General features: G+C 32.8%; 1 protein-coding gene across 1 annotated transcript in view; it reads left to right on the forward strand.

The window, feature by feature from the left end:
• Positions 1–2,352: 2,352 nt before the first annotated feature.
• LOC123695913 (sodium-independent sulfate anion transporter-like) overlaps positions 2,353–16,282 on the forward strand; it is a 32,376-nt gene continuing 18,446 nt past the window's right edge. Inside the window, exons 1-5 of the mRNA XM_045641872.1 lie at positions 2,353–2,550; positions 3,375–3,552; positions 7,893–8,088; positions 8,653–8,873; positions 10,730–10,898. Coding sequence (XP_045497828.1) covers positions 3,376–3,552; positions 7,893–8,088; positions 8,653–8,873; positions 10,730–10,898 — 763 coding nt within the window. The 5' untranslated portion in view covers positions 2,353–2,550; position 3,375. The remainder of the gene's footprint in view (positions 2,551–3,374; positions 3,553–7,892; positions 8,089–8,652; positions 8,874–10,729; positions 10,899–16,282) is intronic.

Consider the following 16,282-nt stretch of genomic DNA (forward strand, 5'->3'; position numbering starts at 1 on the left):
TCGTACGTTTCGTATGTACCTATACCTATGTGTACTTTTTGTCAATTGTGAATTTTATGTGGCCAAGTGTGATGTCATACGGGAAAATCCCCAATCTCAAGTTTATCTCATGGCCGTGTTTCATAGTTTTATTCTACATTTTATGCGGGTACAGGCGCAAACACTTGCCACTTCCTCGAAATACACCTAATCTTCGCATTCAATACATACCAAAGAAAATAAACGTATATATATATATAACCATCAAATATTTGAAATTATTCAAATGACCAATGAAGCCTCGTATTAAATTTATTAACTACCTATATAAGTACTATAACTTGGATTATTTTTTTCTCGTTTATTGAAATTGGTCCAGTAGGTACTTCCTGCGTTCAATCAAATAAATTCAGCATTATAATATGAGTGCCTATAGCTAATATCATAATATTTTAACTAAATCATCGTCAATTTTGTAACATGAACATAAAACTTCTCTTGAAATACATAAGTATCAGTAGGTTTTGCTAATTATCACATTATGATAGCATGACAAGTCATCTAGTTCCGAGAAAATGTTTGTTTGTTCATTTTATTAAATGGCTTAATACTGAAAATGATTTATAAATGTATGATCCAATGTAAGATTTTCGACTTGGTAACTGATCTTGAATATGTAGGTATCTGGTGCCTTAGGTTTTATGGCAGCTGATTTGAGGATGCACCTGTGTGTCTGGTATCAATATGAAAATTTTCTAGACACAGTCTTCAATATATTTGGAACACATATTATATTAGTCATATTTCGACAGCAGACAATACCTACACACGACGATCTTGGTCTCTAAATATTAGAAGGTATACAAACAACGTTAACATAATAAATATTATATTAACATTATTATTATATATTATAGTATATACGTTATGTTATGTATTTTAATATTTTTTATAGGCGCTAGGCAGTATTTTTACACCATCAAAATATATTCTGCTAAGCCTTCGAATTGGAAGTGAAATAAATAAAAAATTAAAAAATAATTTTACGAGTTAAGTATAACTAAAGATTGGGACCAATTTACGAAAATTATATATCTATATATAAGTAAAAGGCGTTTCAGCGAATATGAATTTAATGCTCTCTTCCTTTAGGAAGCTAACGAACCCATCTCATAATTTCGTGAACTCCTAGAAATGGAAGTTTCTAGAGAATTGTTCCGAGCAACATTCATTTGATGTTTTTCAAAAATATTAGGTACTAAGAAATCTTGATCTGTAAATCTAAAAATGAATTTCTTGAAAATAAAACGAATTAAATATACTTACTAAGTGTGTGTTATGTTTTTAATTTTTATCGATATGTACCTATTTATGATTAGAAATTTCATATTATTTTCACATAAGTACATTAAATAAATATGTAATTGGTCTATGTCTCGATGGTTAGCACGGATTTATTGTAGGTAATAACATATTTATTGGAAACAAACGTCACAATAAAGTCTACATTTTTTACGTTGTACTCAATGATTCCTTGGCCTTGAATATACTCTGTTGATTAAACATTTAGATTGCAGAAGGTATTACCTATGTAGGGTCACGTTTAAAAGCGCAATTGCAGTTAAGTAATTCTATTGTACAAGTATTAACTAATGTTGATCGTACTTTAATAGAAAAAATGTCTATGTACATTGTACAACTAATAAAGAAAGCTTCTTGATTGTTATTGTCTTTAATAAGCAAGGTATGAGTATAAAGGTAATGCATATAAAATTTACCTAGCTAAAAACAAGAGAATAAATAAGACTGTAACAAATTTCTTCAAGGCTTTTCCTTAAGGAAATGTAGGTACCTACGTTTATCCGCAACTCTACTTACGGGTCAACATAATAGCGCTTGAAATTTATATTGGCCCTTTAGAAGTTTTATAACTTATTAATTGCAGGTAAACATATTTTATCCGGGTATTAGGGTCGTAGGTGAGGAGAGGTGGAATATTGGCTCATGATCGGAAATCACAAACAAATTTTAGTAATAAATGGAGATTTAATAAAATTTGATATTATAGATAATTTTTATAATTATACAGAAACATTCTATTGAACTTTGAAAAACATCTTTAATACTTTATAATGAATATAAAAGTTAAAATAAATAAAAACAATTGGCTAAAATATTTCCCTTCGTAATTATTTTTTATTAACATTCACATTAGTAGCTGATAGGAAAATCAATACAAACAATGTAAACGAAATGCCTTTGAAAATTTTCTGATTTAAAGCATTGAAATAAATTAGTATTAGGCCGTAACAAGAAAATTGAAATGGATGCAAGATAGCTCCAACCTAACCTAAACAGTTTGCTCGAAGTCGCAGTCCAATGCGCAGTTTTAAAAAGTTATAGTTGCGCATGCTCTGTGGTCTTTTTTTGCGCGGGAAAATAAATTTACGTGAAAAATGTGTGAGACTGTGACCAATTTATTGAAAATTAATTATATTAGTTTAATATAATTATGCTAAAGTGGAAAATAAGTTTAGTTTATTTTATTATCAAAATAATCAGTAATTAAAAGTGAGTTACGTCTTATTTTTAATTAATTATTTAAGTAACAAGTTCGATTTATAGCATCTTTGCTAGAGCAATAATAAGTAGAAAACATTTCATAATTGGAGATATTTGAATGAATCATCAACGTATTGCTTTTGCAGTTAATCTTATATTTTTATAAGGCATAAACCTAAAGTCTACGAGAAATATATTTATTAATTATTATTTATTACTATTGCAACCGCTGAAACGTGATTTAACCCATTGAGCACCGAGCGGCCCAATCGGACCACGACACAATAGATTTTCTATTGTGTCTGTGATTCCGGGGGCTGAGTTTTTAAACCGATAAATACGTATTAGCTACGCAGGTACTTATACTTACATAAATATCTTTTCTCGATTATGAAGATGTAGTAACGATAGATTTTTACAAAAAAATAGAGTATTGACTATTTTTTTTAATTTTTTAAACATTACGTTTTATATTTTATAACATAATTAAAACGTAATTAAAATCGTTCATATTAAGATACGTAGTATTGGCACTAATTTGTGAATTCTTGCTATAAAACTGAATGTGATAATCTGAAAGCTATAACAAAATCAGCTGCTGAAAAAAATATTTTATATGAATAAATCTATAGCATTATTATAATATTTTATATTCGAAATAATAACAAAAACATTGACAAACGAATATGAAAATATAACATTTTCCTTTACTGCACTTCATTCCATATTGCATTACGATAAGAAAATTATGAACATTAAATTACCATTCTAAAATAAGCAATTACGCAATCTCAAAAACGTTTCAAGAAAATGTAAAAGGAGGAAAATTACAGGATGCATTTAAAGCTAGATCCAAGGCGATTAGCCGGTCGGTTGTTCCCGATAGTCGGCTGGTCGAGGAGTTACGACCTGCGAACAGGGATCGGGGATTTAATAGCGGGGATCACTGTGGCGCTTACGCTGATACCACAGTCGATCGCGTACGCTTCGCTTGCTGGATTTGAACCACAGGTAAATATTTTTTAACCGACTGCGCTAATTTTTTGGGTGTATTTTGCCAGGTATTTGGCTAGAAGTTAACTGTGAGATCGAAATTGTTATGTCAGAATATTGTTAATAATTAGAAAGTAGATAGATATACCGGATTTTTGGCGATACCTGAATTATAGATTCAACAAAATATCGGTATAAGTATTTTAAGAAGCTAGGATCATAATGAACACAATGCATTTCTTATAGATATCTTGATATGTATAAATCTCGTGTCACAATGTTTGTCCATAATGGACTCCTAAACCACTTACCTAACCGATTATAATAAAATTCGCACACCATGTGCAGTTCGATCTAACATGAGAGATAGGATAGTTTAAATCTCAAATCGTTTTAGAGAAAGCGGGCGAAGCCGCGGGCGGTAAGCTAGTAGGTTTATAGAACAGCTTAGTGTAAAATTTATAATATTCTGAAAACTCATTATATCTGTGGAAATTCCCTACATATAGGTACTATAAATTAGGTCTAATCAAATGCAATATACAGTATGTCTCAAAAGAAAGTTTATATTTTGTGGATGAATAAAAAAAAAAAGTAAGCGGTGTATTGAAAAAATGTTTATTAATTATTAAAGTAATATGGGAATTTATTTCTTAAAAATAATATCATCCAAATGCAGTCCATTGCGTTCACGGCACTCATTTAATCGAACAGTGAAATTACAGTATTTATGACAGCTCGGCATGTAGACACAGTGATGGCTGCCATTTCGTGCTGGATATTTTCTTTTAAATGCTCTAGAGAAGTTGGTTTGTTGGCATACACTTTAGATTTAAGATACCCCCACAAGAAATTGTCAAGAATAGAAATTAGCGAGGAATTATTGGCCCTTACTTTTTCGAAGGCGAAAGGGGGCGTGCAGTTACACTAAATTCAGAGCGATGGTAGACGAGTTTTTAGTGTCTGCACTGCAAAACTTTCCTGGCTATAACCAGAGAACATGGTTGCAGCAAGACGGAGCTACATCACACACATCCAATATGTCTTTACCTCGAATTCATGAAATTTTTCCGGGAAAATCGATCTCTAGGAGAGGTGATATAAATTGGCCTCCACGCAGCCCTGATTTAACTCCCATGGATTTTTTCTTGTGGGGGTATCTTAAATCTAAAGTGTATGCCAAAAAACCAACTTCTCTAGTACATTTAAAAGAAAATATCCGACACGAAATGGCAGCCATCACTGTGTCTACCTGCCGAGCTGTCATAAATAATTTTAGTGTACGATTAAATGAGTGCCGTGAACGCAATGGACTGCATTTGGACGATATTATTTTTAAGAAATAAATTCCCATATTATGCACTTTAATAATTAATAAACATTTTTTCAATACACCGCTTACTTTTTTTTTATTCATCCACAAAATATAAACTTTCTTTTAAGACACCCTGTATAAGAAAACCGGCATGCCTTATAAGTAAAAATTCGATGACATTCAAGTGTTAAATTTTATCGATGTTGATAATAATTAATTTATGTTAGAGAGAAAAATAAATCAAATTAAACTAAGAAAACAATTGCGATATGTAAATTAATTTTATAGTTTACTGAAGTTAAGTTACCTACGTCTACAGATTAATAATTCCTTTATATGTAATATCCAGTACCTAGGTGCATGTTTTACAACTAAAGACAAAAAACCTTTCGGGACCAATAATAAAACACAAATTTTATTTGATTTTAGCTTTTAATCCACTTATCTAGTCTATTAGGAAATAACTAATACCCCATTGACCTACTATAATTTATCAATAAGAAATAAATCCAATAAGCCACCATAACCATGATTATCCATTCATCATAAATATTAAGCAACAATTATTATTAATCTTTCTATGACGTATCAACACTTGATAACGTTAAATACTGAAAGAAAACTTTTATATGTAAACCCAAAAGAGACTCAAGAATGCAGGCTTTTTAGTTTTTATGAATATCGTACCTATCTGTAGAAAACCTATGATATTAATTAATTAATTCATTCATAATTTGAACAGCTGAAACTAAGTCCAAAATCTTTGCCAAGAACGCCTCGTTTCTTACATAAATGTTTCAAAATCATAACTGATTTCTTTTTCCTTGAACTATACTTCCTATGCATTTTATATTCGAATTTTTCATAACGAAATAAAGACAAACCTGAAGTCGTGCCAACACAGAACAACAGAAATGAATTATATAGTTCTCGACGCAACTAGTACATAAGTTACGTTTTGTATGATATTGTACTTGAAAAATAACAGTTTGAAAATAACAGATAAACCGTGTTTTTAATTTCAAATGAACCATGTCAGTAGCAACCTGGTTTGCTAGGCTCTAAGTGATTTGCGTGCTCCGAGGATTTTTGTATAGATAAATATTGATATTTCTGAATAGAAAATAGTATGTGACATAGTTTGAATATGATTAAACTTGAACTGAATTATGATCTTGTAAATTATAAATGAGGATTAATCAAGGAAAATGAATGAAGTTTTCTTTACTAGAACTTATGAAATAATTAAATTATCTTTGCAAATGTATAGGCACAAAATAGTTATTTTCTATTAGTTTGTTTGTCTTATATAATTGATTTTCTTCGAGGCTCTTTCTTAGAAGAGATGCTCCGAAAAATTATCTTGCTTGCAATCAATCCCTAAAGTTATCCTATAGTGTCATTGATGAACATTTTTAATAAGATAGTGTCTGATCAATTAGACAGTAGATATTAAAAGTAGAAGAAGAGATTTATTATGCAGCAACATGAACAACTTATACATTTAAAAATACACTTATGTATTTTGAAAAATCTGAATATCGTTAAAATTATTGATCTTTAAACGATAAAATACTTGCAATTTTCAAAGAGTCTCGATGTTAATAGATAAATGAACCATTAACTTTTTTTGTAATACAAGGAAATCGTTTCATAAATTCAATTATTTAATACTATCAGTCTATCAGTTACTATCAGTCAGTTTTGCGGAAATTGACATTCATTTAATTAAAGTTTTTTTTCGATACCGAACGAATAAGTTAAAAAAAAAAACCTTAATGTCATACATATTCTGGTTGGAGTTATTTAAAATAAAATCTGTAAATAAACAATCCTAATGACTAAACCGAATAATAATAATCAACAATTGTGTTAGGAAAGATATTCTAATCAATCTGAAGAATAATTAACTATTGATATCCGGTAAGACGAGCAAGATTATTGGCCTAATTTAAATGACCTACAGGAGGATCAATATACCTTCAATGGGTGTTCGTGGAAATAAAATATATTTTTTAATTTTTGCTTGTCGTCTCTTCGTCGTTGCAAAATGTTTCAGAAGACGAACCCAGGTGGGGTTCAGTTATATTAAAAGGAGAAAGAAAAAACAATTTCCTGGAACAGCCCTATCCTTTTTAAGATGTCAATAAATGTCTTGTCCTAACAGTACAAAATTAAAATTTTAAAGCATCTTAATTGATGTAAAATTTGGTTCAAAAATTATTAATAATAGAGTCATATTTTAAAAGATTTAAAAGTGGCAATAGAGTGAAAATAAATAAAATCCCTACTAATATTATAAATGCGAAAGTAACTCTGTCTGTCTGTCTGTTACTCAATCACGCCTAAACTACTGAACCAATTGGCATGAAATTTGGTATGGAGATATTTTGATACCCGAGAAAGGCTACCTTTTATTGCGAAATATGTACCACGGGCGAAGCCGGGGCGGACTGCTAGTAACTTATATATTACACGGGCGATAGTGAATCAACGTCAATAATAATTTGAGTTATACTCCTATCCTTTATATCTTTTATCTCTGTGTACTACCGGTTGTCTGAAAGAAATCGCTATTTAGCGATAAGGTCGCCGTTTGTTACAATGTATCCCATGATAAGTCTCAATTTGTAATCTATCTTGAGCAATAAGGCATAAATAAATAAATATAAATAAATTATCCCCAAGCCCGGAGTTTCAGTCGTACCACGGAAGTTTTTCGGTCACGGTAATCTTAAAAAAATCAGGTTCTATCTCTCTGAACATATCTTATTATATATAAATCTCGTGTCACAATGTTTGTCCTCAATGGACTCCTAAACCACTTAACCGATTATAATAAAATTCGCACACTATGTGCAGTTCGATCCAACTTGAGAGATAGGATAGTTTTTATGAAAAAAAAAACGTAAAAATGTAGGTACCACGGGCGAAGCCGGGGCGAACCACTAGTATGTATATATATATATAGTATCTTCATTGACTATTTATTTTATTATTTATGCTCTATTATTAATTTTCACACGATAAATAATAATTTCAGTATGGCTTGTACGCGTCATTCGCTGGTGGGTTCGTCTACGGTGTTATGGGAACAATACCACAAGTAAACATTGGTCCCACTGCATTACTCTCCTTATTGACGTTTACTTATACTAATGGAACTAATCCAGATTTCGCCATACTCCTATGTTTTATTGGCGGTATCGTACAACTCATCGCTGGGATCTCACAACTCGGTAAGATTATTAATTTATTATCTAAATAAATGTTATACTTTTTATGATGTCATTGTTTGTCCGTTTGATTAATTTAAACAGTTTGCATGGGAAATACACCGTCCTAAATCGTCTGCAAGGATTATTTATGGTGGTGTCACCCGTGAGATTTGGGATTTTTGATTTATTACATACCTAGTAGATAAGCGTGAATACGAGCCACCTGATGTTAATCGATCATTGATTACTGGATTTTAATGTAAATTAATGTCTATCAAGTGTCTATCGTGTGCATCGTGTGTTTCTATTGTAGATAGTGTGATAAGACGACTTACATCAATTAATTCGAATTAATTCGATATAATTGTGATAGATAGCTGCAGTGACATAAGAACAATTAATTGATTTTGTATACCAACTTTACTAAACATGTATTTTTTTCTATTTTTGAAGTATGTTCTATTTTTATATTTTTGCCTGATCTCATTAAAAAAATACAAATCCAACTAAGAGCTAAATAAGACATCAATCACATTCAAGGCATTCATACATCATATATTTTGTACCCAAATCTTCCCATTATAGGATTTCTGGTTGAAATTGTATCGACACCGGTTGTATCTGGATTTACTTCGGCCGCGGCCATAACGATCGCGTCCTCGCAGATAAAGGGCCTGTTGGGACTCAAGTTCGACGCCGAGACTTTCATAGCCACTTGGAAAGGGGTCTTCCACAATATCGGGAACACGAGGATGCAAGATACTCTACTTGGCCTCTCGTGCTGTATTGTACTGATGGGCATGAAGGTAGCTCATATATTGCTCTTTGAATTTTTATTTTTCACGAACATACTTACTGTATTTTATTAGCTCTAGGTATAATTTGATTTTGACATTGCAGAGCACAAAAGTGATAAATAATGTTAACAAAATGTTTACTAAATCACGATTCACCACAGGACCTAAAAATGTCTGCGATGAATCGAAAAGTGTATAATATTGTGATGTTCATGAAAACCAAATATTTTCTTATAAGTACATTCTTTATCAACGATCTTTACGTATATCTATTTTACTGTCTTTTTACAAGAGTACAGCAACGTTAAATTCGGTACTAAAATCTAATACAGCGTACATTGCCAGACTGGTTATGAAGACAGTTTCATCCGAGAACGGAATCGATCGACTTAACCAAGCCCCCATTATTGTCACGATTGCAGGAATATAATTGTCTCCGTTTAACAACTACAGCAGTTTAACAACTAGTTAAACAACTTATTACATTATTGCTCCCTGAACACGTATTTAATATATACTGGGATAGCTGTACTCCTAATAATCGTGATTTTTAGCTCAAGCGATATCAGACCGAACGGTCCGATTTGAAAATATAAAAAGATTTAGTTAACTATATTAAGACCTTTCGTTTTATTGTATCTATTATAAAACAGATATTAGATCCATTGTTTGAGTATTCTTAATTATAATATTCTTAAACTAAGGTAGTTCGACCGTAACCTACACCTAAATATCCACGATTTGCATAAAAAGTCAGACTCATAATTGGTGCACGTATTTACCACGTTCACGTTCTTGGCTATTAATTAACTCAAAATATGTGCTTAATTTGGCCAGTTCTGGCATTTAAATCAATGATTGAATGTTCATGTATTTGAGTCAATTTACTAATTCAACTCATAATCCAATACTCAGCGGTTAATAATTTGAATTATATGAGTTTTTACTCTTCTCTCATCGAAATTCTCATAAAGTTTAAATTCTGAATAACATTGAATTTGAAATGTAATATTTATTTTTATAATATTGTTTAACTGGAATTTGTGAGAATCAAATAGTTTAAGAAAACGTGATGTCCAAGCCGTTCTTGATGCAGTAAATATGATTAGTGAATTAGCACATAGGTGGTATTTCATATACCAAATGTAAATATGACGGTATACGATGTTATATAGTTGTTACGTTTTTGACAATCATGAAAGTATTTATAACTTCTGTTTTACTTTCCTTTGTTTTCCTAATTGTATAGATATTGTATTCTCAAGACGCATAACTATCCAATTAAAGGTAAATAAATAATTAAACGTCATGAACGAATCGGATTATAAATCAAGCTAGAGAGATTCATATTAGAAGCGCTCATCGCTAATATGGAATCATAAATTACTTCGCACACATTGTGCACGTCTAGATAGAACAGCTGTCAGAGATTACTATACAATGAACTGTATGCTGAAAGTGTACCGACTGGGAGTGCAATGTAGCTTTCATACAAATTGTATTTATGCTATCTGCTATTGTTTGCTATGATGTTTCTAGGACTTTATCAGTTTAGTGTCGATGTATTGTGGAGTTGTTATTGTTGCTTAGTATAAACGATAGTAAGTAATGTTATTATCAGAAAAATAGGCGGGGATATTCAGACACGGATTTCTGAAATTGTAACTCTATGATAGAGTTTGAGCGTTACCTTACCACTGAACTCTTGATCTCCCGGAAATGTTGTTTAGAGAATACGGAAATATGATTTCAATACAGGCCTTATGATAATTTCAATATTTATAATCTGCAGTAATTTTCTTCTTCTACCCGCTTTTTCATAAAAGTGAATTCTTAAAACTTTCATAAAATTATATACTTTTCAGGCATTAAAAGACATCCATATCAACGATGAAAAGGGTGGGAAAAACAGCGTGATAGTAAAGCGAACACTTTGGTTCGTGGGCGTTTCTAGAAACGCGGTTGTTGTCGTCATTGCCTCTGTGCTGGCTTTCTTCTTGCACCAGGACAAGAATAACCCTTTTATTTTAACTGGTAAGTTAATATATAGCTATTTTTAGTATTTTCAGATTGTGTTATATTTGTAAGTTACATGTGGTAATGATGACACGGGAAAATTATTATTTATATCTAGTATTTGGTTTTCGAGATGGATTGTAATGCTAATTATTTGGTATGTTAGAAGTGATTACATACTTAAAAAAGCCAATGTCGTAAGATGAACATTATTTTAATACACATTTATCTATATATATTGTTCATAAGTCTTTAAACTGAGGAAATGAACATGTAAGAGCAACTAGAAAATATTATGGTATTATTATTAATTAATAACATCTCGATATAATAGAGCACAATGACTGAGATAATGGATTAAACTATAATATTATAGTTTATGTATAGTACATATGTTTCTTATTAATAATACATGCGAATAAGTGATTTCTTATGTTTGACCGTGACCACGTTCACTGCTGTGTGTTCTAAATATTAAGATAAATTATACAATGAGAAAATCGTGTTGAAAAAATCCTACTATTTAATAACATAATACAAAAAATGTGCATGAGTTACGCGTTGTTATGCTAAAAGTATGCTCTTAAGAACGATTTATGTTGCAAAATAACTTCTCAATGATCCTTTGATACACAAAAACATATCAAAAATCTCACGTCCGTAAAAATTTTATGATTTACATTCAAAGGACTACCTACAAAGATTTGGTAAATTTAACTTAACAGATAAAAATGTTTTAAGTAGTTGGTTTATAATCTGATTTAGCACGTTTCTTCTTGAGTTTTATATTTCACTCGAATTGGAAGACCATAATATTTTGTTAGCTTAGTCCTTATTGTGGACCCGATTTTAACTCGGCCAAACTCTCTCTGTTGGCAAATTTTAGCCAATTTGGGACTAATACAATCCCATTGAAAGCTGGTCTGTCAGCCACTGCTTGATTTTAACACAGTTATACACTATGTGTTGAAATAGATGGCAATTCAAAAATATTTAGACGATAGCGTAGTAGAAGAAAATATAAACATAATATGGAAATGTATTTTTTAACTATACTTACACGTTTTTTTCCTACGAATATATACAATTATTTACGTAAGAAATACAATGTATTGTTTAGTAGGTACTAAATATAACAAACTTCATATACTTAATTATAATGTGGATCTGAATATAAGACTTTTTATTTTATTTTCATGCAGATAAAATTGTATGAACATTGATCAAACATACAATAGACAACATCAAGGACAACATATATTTAATTGATTGGAATGTATTATGTCAAGATATTTTATCCACGCTCTTTACATTGCACTTACAAATGTCGACCTCAAATATTTGCTACAAAACGTGCACTACGTGATAGCGTGACAAATTAAAGTCGTATCGCTTATAATGTCGTTTGCCTCTTGTCTTAAATCGTTTTAATAACACACAGTTAAATTATTGCACTATATACTAAAATGAAATATTGTTAGCGATATAATTCTCTAATAGACGTATTGTTCATGACAATGTTATTGGTTATAAAAATGACGCAGACGACTGGAAAATAACTATGAACCCAAGATACTATTCGATACTCGTCAAATAAAAACTTATTTACACGATGTTCGAAGGATTTTTCTTTCTTATGCTAAGATTTGCTTTAATGGAAACCTTTTATATACGAACTATTTAAGATATTTATTAAAAAACTAAAATAAACATTCGATTCTAATTAAATCCTATAAAAGAGTCTCGTAACATTAATTGTAAACGAGGTGCTGCAAAAAACAGCCCCGTAACAGAGATTCATGTAGATGATCCATCTAATAGCATGATGAATACGGATTGCTTATCATCCCCGAAGAATAATAAGCACATTCAGAAACAAAAGAACTGCAATATAACTACGAGAAATATAGAGGGTACTTTAACACCGCGACCGTTATGTGTAACGGAAAGTTCGCAGTCGGGCGCACGGTCAGAGTATGATACTGATTGGACCTTAGTGTCAAGGCGTAAAGTTGACATTAAAAATCGCATGAGAGGTAAAAAAGGCATATCAAATAGTGATTGTAATTTCAAAGCGGCAGATCGGAATGTGCCTATTTTTATATCTAACGTTCACACAAGTACGAACGAGAAAGATATCGAAAACTATATTTTGACTAAAACTCAGATGAATATTAAATTGGAAAAAATTGCGTCTAAAAAACTAACACACAACGCTTACAAGTTTTTTATACCGGAGTCTAAAAAAGATATATTTTTGGACGACAACCTTTGGCCCACAGGGATTATATTTCGGCGTTTTGTGAATTTTAAAAATAAATCCTCGAATTATAAACATTCGCAGGAGGTCGGCCCATTACAAAAACATAATGGATAAAAAAGTTAAACTGGTAAGCTTTAATTGCAAAAATGTTAAAAGGTCTATTGACAGTATAAGGCAGTTGTGTATGGACGCGGACATAATTGCGTTGCAAGAAACTTGGTTGCTACCGCATGACCTTTCATACCTACACAATATTAGCGATGAATTCGCTTGTACGGGAACGTCGGCGGTGGACACTGCGGCGGGCGTGTTGCGAGGCAGGCCGTACGGAGGCTTAGCTTTGTTATGGCGAAAGAGTGTGTTCAACAATGTGTCGATTGTGCAGTGCAGTGATAACCCACGCGTGTGCGCAGTGAAAATAGTGCTAGAGCAAAGGTCTGTTTTAGTGTTCAATGTGTACATGCCGACAGATTCGGCGCAAAATTTAGTGGATTTTACGGATTGCCTTAGCTTGGTGAGTGCGATTATTGAAATTTCTAACATTGAAAATTGTTATATATTAGGGGACTTTAATGCACATCCAAATGAGTTATTTTATGGAGAATTGTTAAATTTTTGTAAAGAATTTGAATGGAGTTGTGTTGATACGGAACTGTTAGGTATAAACACAAACACATACACTTTTGTCAGTGAGTCGCACGGATCTAGGAGGTGGTTAGATCATTGCGTAGTTACTAAAGCTGCGCGTAAATCAGTCTGCTCGGCATACGTAAAGTATGATACGTTATGGTCTGATCACTATCCTCTCATTTTAGAATGTATTTTTCAAAATGTGTGTGTGAAAAAATCACCAGTTAGCTGTAGTGTAAACAAGGCTATATGGGGCAATAGAAATATGAATCAAATAAAATCTTATGCAAGTAAATGTCATGAAAAATTAAGTGTAATACAGTGCCCTATAGTCTTGAAAAACTGCATGCACGGCGTCTGTAATAATCAAAACCATTATAGCGTAATTGACGAGTTGTATGAATTGATTGTGCGTGGTCTCAGTGACTCTGCCGTGGCCTGTTCGGGACGTAGCAAGTCAAAGAAAGTAGTGATAGGCTGGAGTAGACTTGTGGCTGGTGCATACAGGGTGGCCAGGTATAAATATTCAGTATGGGCGCGGAGGGGTAAACCACACATTGGAATGGAGTATAATGAGATGTGTGAATCTAGGAAAAAATTTAAAGCACGTCTTAAATGGTGTCAGAACCATGAAGAACAAATCAAAATGGACAACTTAGCGTCACATCATTCGCGTAAAGATTTTCGTTCTTTTTGGAAACAGACAAATAAACTGAACTGTAAATATGGCCTCCCTGTATCTGTAGGTGGTGCTAATGATCCTGTTAGTATTGCTAACCTCTTCAAAGAGCATTTTAAAGTAACGTCTCCACTAGGTCCGAGTCTGTCTGTGCCTGATACTGTGGATCAGGATGATCGGGAATTTAAAGTCACTGCTTTAGAAATTCAGCGAATAATAAGTAAGATGTCTAAAGGAAAATCTCCCGGTCATGATGGTCTAAGTATTGAGCACCTAAAGTATGCAGGGCCTCACATATCGAGAGTGTTATCAATGTTTTTTAATCTGTGTATTCAGCATAAGTATCTTCCCAGTGATTTAACAAAAACTATCGTAGTGCCAATTGTTAAAAATAAAACAGGTGATTTGGCGGACCAGACCAACTATAGGCCTATTTCTCTTGCTACGGTAATTGCAAAGGTATTTGACAGCCTGCTTAATGAACAACTAAACAGGTACGTAGAAATACACCAAAATCAGTTTGGATTTCGATCGGGACTTTCTACGGAAAGTGCAATATTGTCTTTAAAGTGGGCTGTCAAGTACTATACGGACCGAAATACGCCAATATATGCTTGCTTCCTTGACCTGTCGAAGGCGTTTGATCTGGTTTCTTATGATATCCTTTGGGATAAGTTAAAGAAAGCTAATGTACCGTCCTCTCTTATTAACACATTTAAATGTTGGTACAGAGGCCAGATCAATCAAGTCCGATGGGCGGGGGCTTTATCTCAGCCGTTTGGGCTGCAATGCGGTGTGAGGCAGGGGGGGTTAAGTTCGCCCACGCTTTTCAATTTATATGTCAACGAGCTGATTGAATCACTCAGCAACGAAAGGATTGGTTGTCATATTGATGGAGTTTGTATCAACAATGTAAGTTACGCAGATGATATGGCGTTGCTGAGTGCTTCAGTCTGCGGTCTTAGAAGGTTAGTGGCCATCTGTGAAGAGTACGCTGTTCTTCATGGATTGGTCTACAATACTAAGAAAAGTGAAGTCATGGTCTTTGAGTCTGGGCGCCGAGTTACGCATTTTTTACCCCCAATACGTTTGAACGGAGTGCCATTGGGGAGGGTCTTTACATTCAAATATCTCGGACACATATTGACCCCAGGACTCAGAGACGATGATGACATTGAAAGGGAACGACGGGCACTGGCAGTGAGGGCAAATATGATAGCTCGTAGGTTTGCACGTTGTTCTATTGAAGTTAAAAAAACCCTATTTCGTGCGTATTGTAAATCTTTCTACACGTGCAGCCTATGGGCAAGTCATACTCGACATTCTTACAGCTCGCTCCGTGTTCAATATAATAACGCGTTCCGGGTGTTAATGGGGCTGCCCCGTTATTGCAGCGCATCAGGGATGTTTGCAGAAGCTCGTATAGATTGTTTTTACGCTACAATGCGAAAGAGATGCACATCCCTGGTGCGCCGTGTGCGGGACAGCCCCAATGTAATCATGCGCTGTATAGCGAGTCGGCTCGACTGCTGGTATGTAAACCACTGCTGCAAACTGTCTGCTTCCTTGATAGCTTTGTAGCGGTGGAGTGCATTTCTAGCAGTCATAATAAATTGTAATTAATTGTAATAAGTTGTATAATAAATAGTATTCTTACTAACATAATTTTTAAGTTATTAATTGTTACTAACAAATTGAGTCCTAGTTACTTGAATAAATGAATAAATTATTATTATTATTATAAAAGCATGATACATTTTTATGTACCTATAAATCTGAGATTGTATGGGGAGGGAAAAAGGGAAAACAATTTAACAGATTAATTTGGTT

The sequence above is a fragment of the Colias croceus genome, chromosome 11 (assembly GCF_905220415.1).
Source record: "Colias croceus chromosome 11, ilColCroc2.1".
In the NCBI taxonomy this organism is placed as follows: Eukaryota; Metazoa; Arthropoda; class Insecta; order Lepidoptera; family Pieridae; genus Colias; species Colias croceus.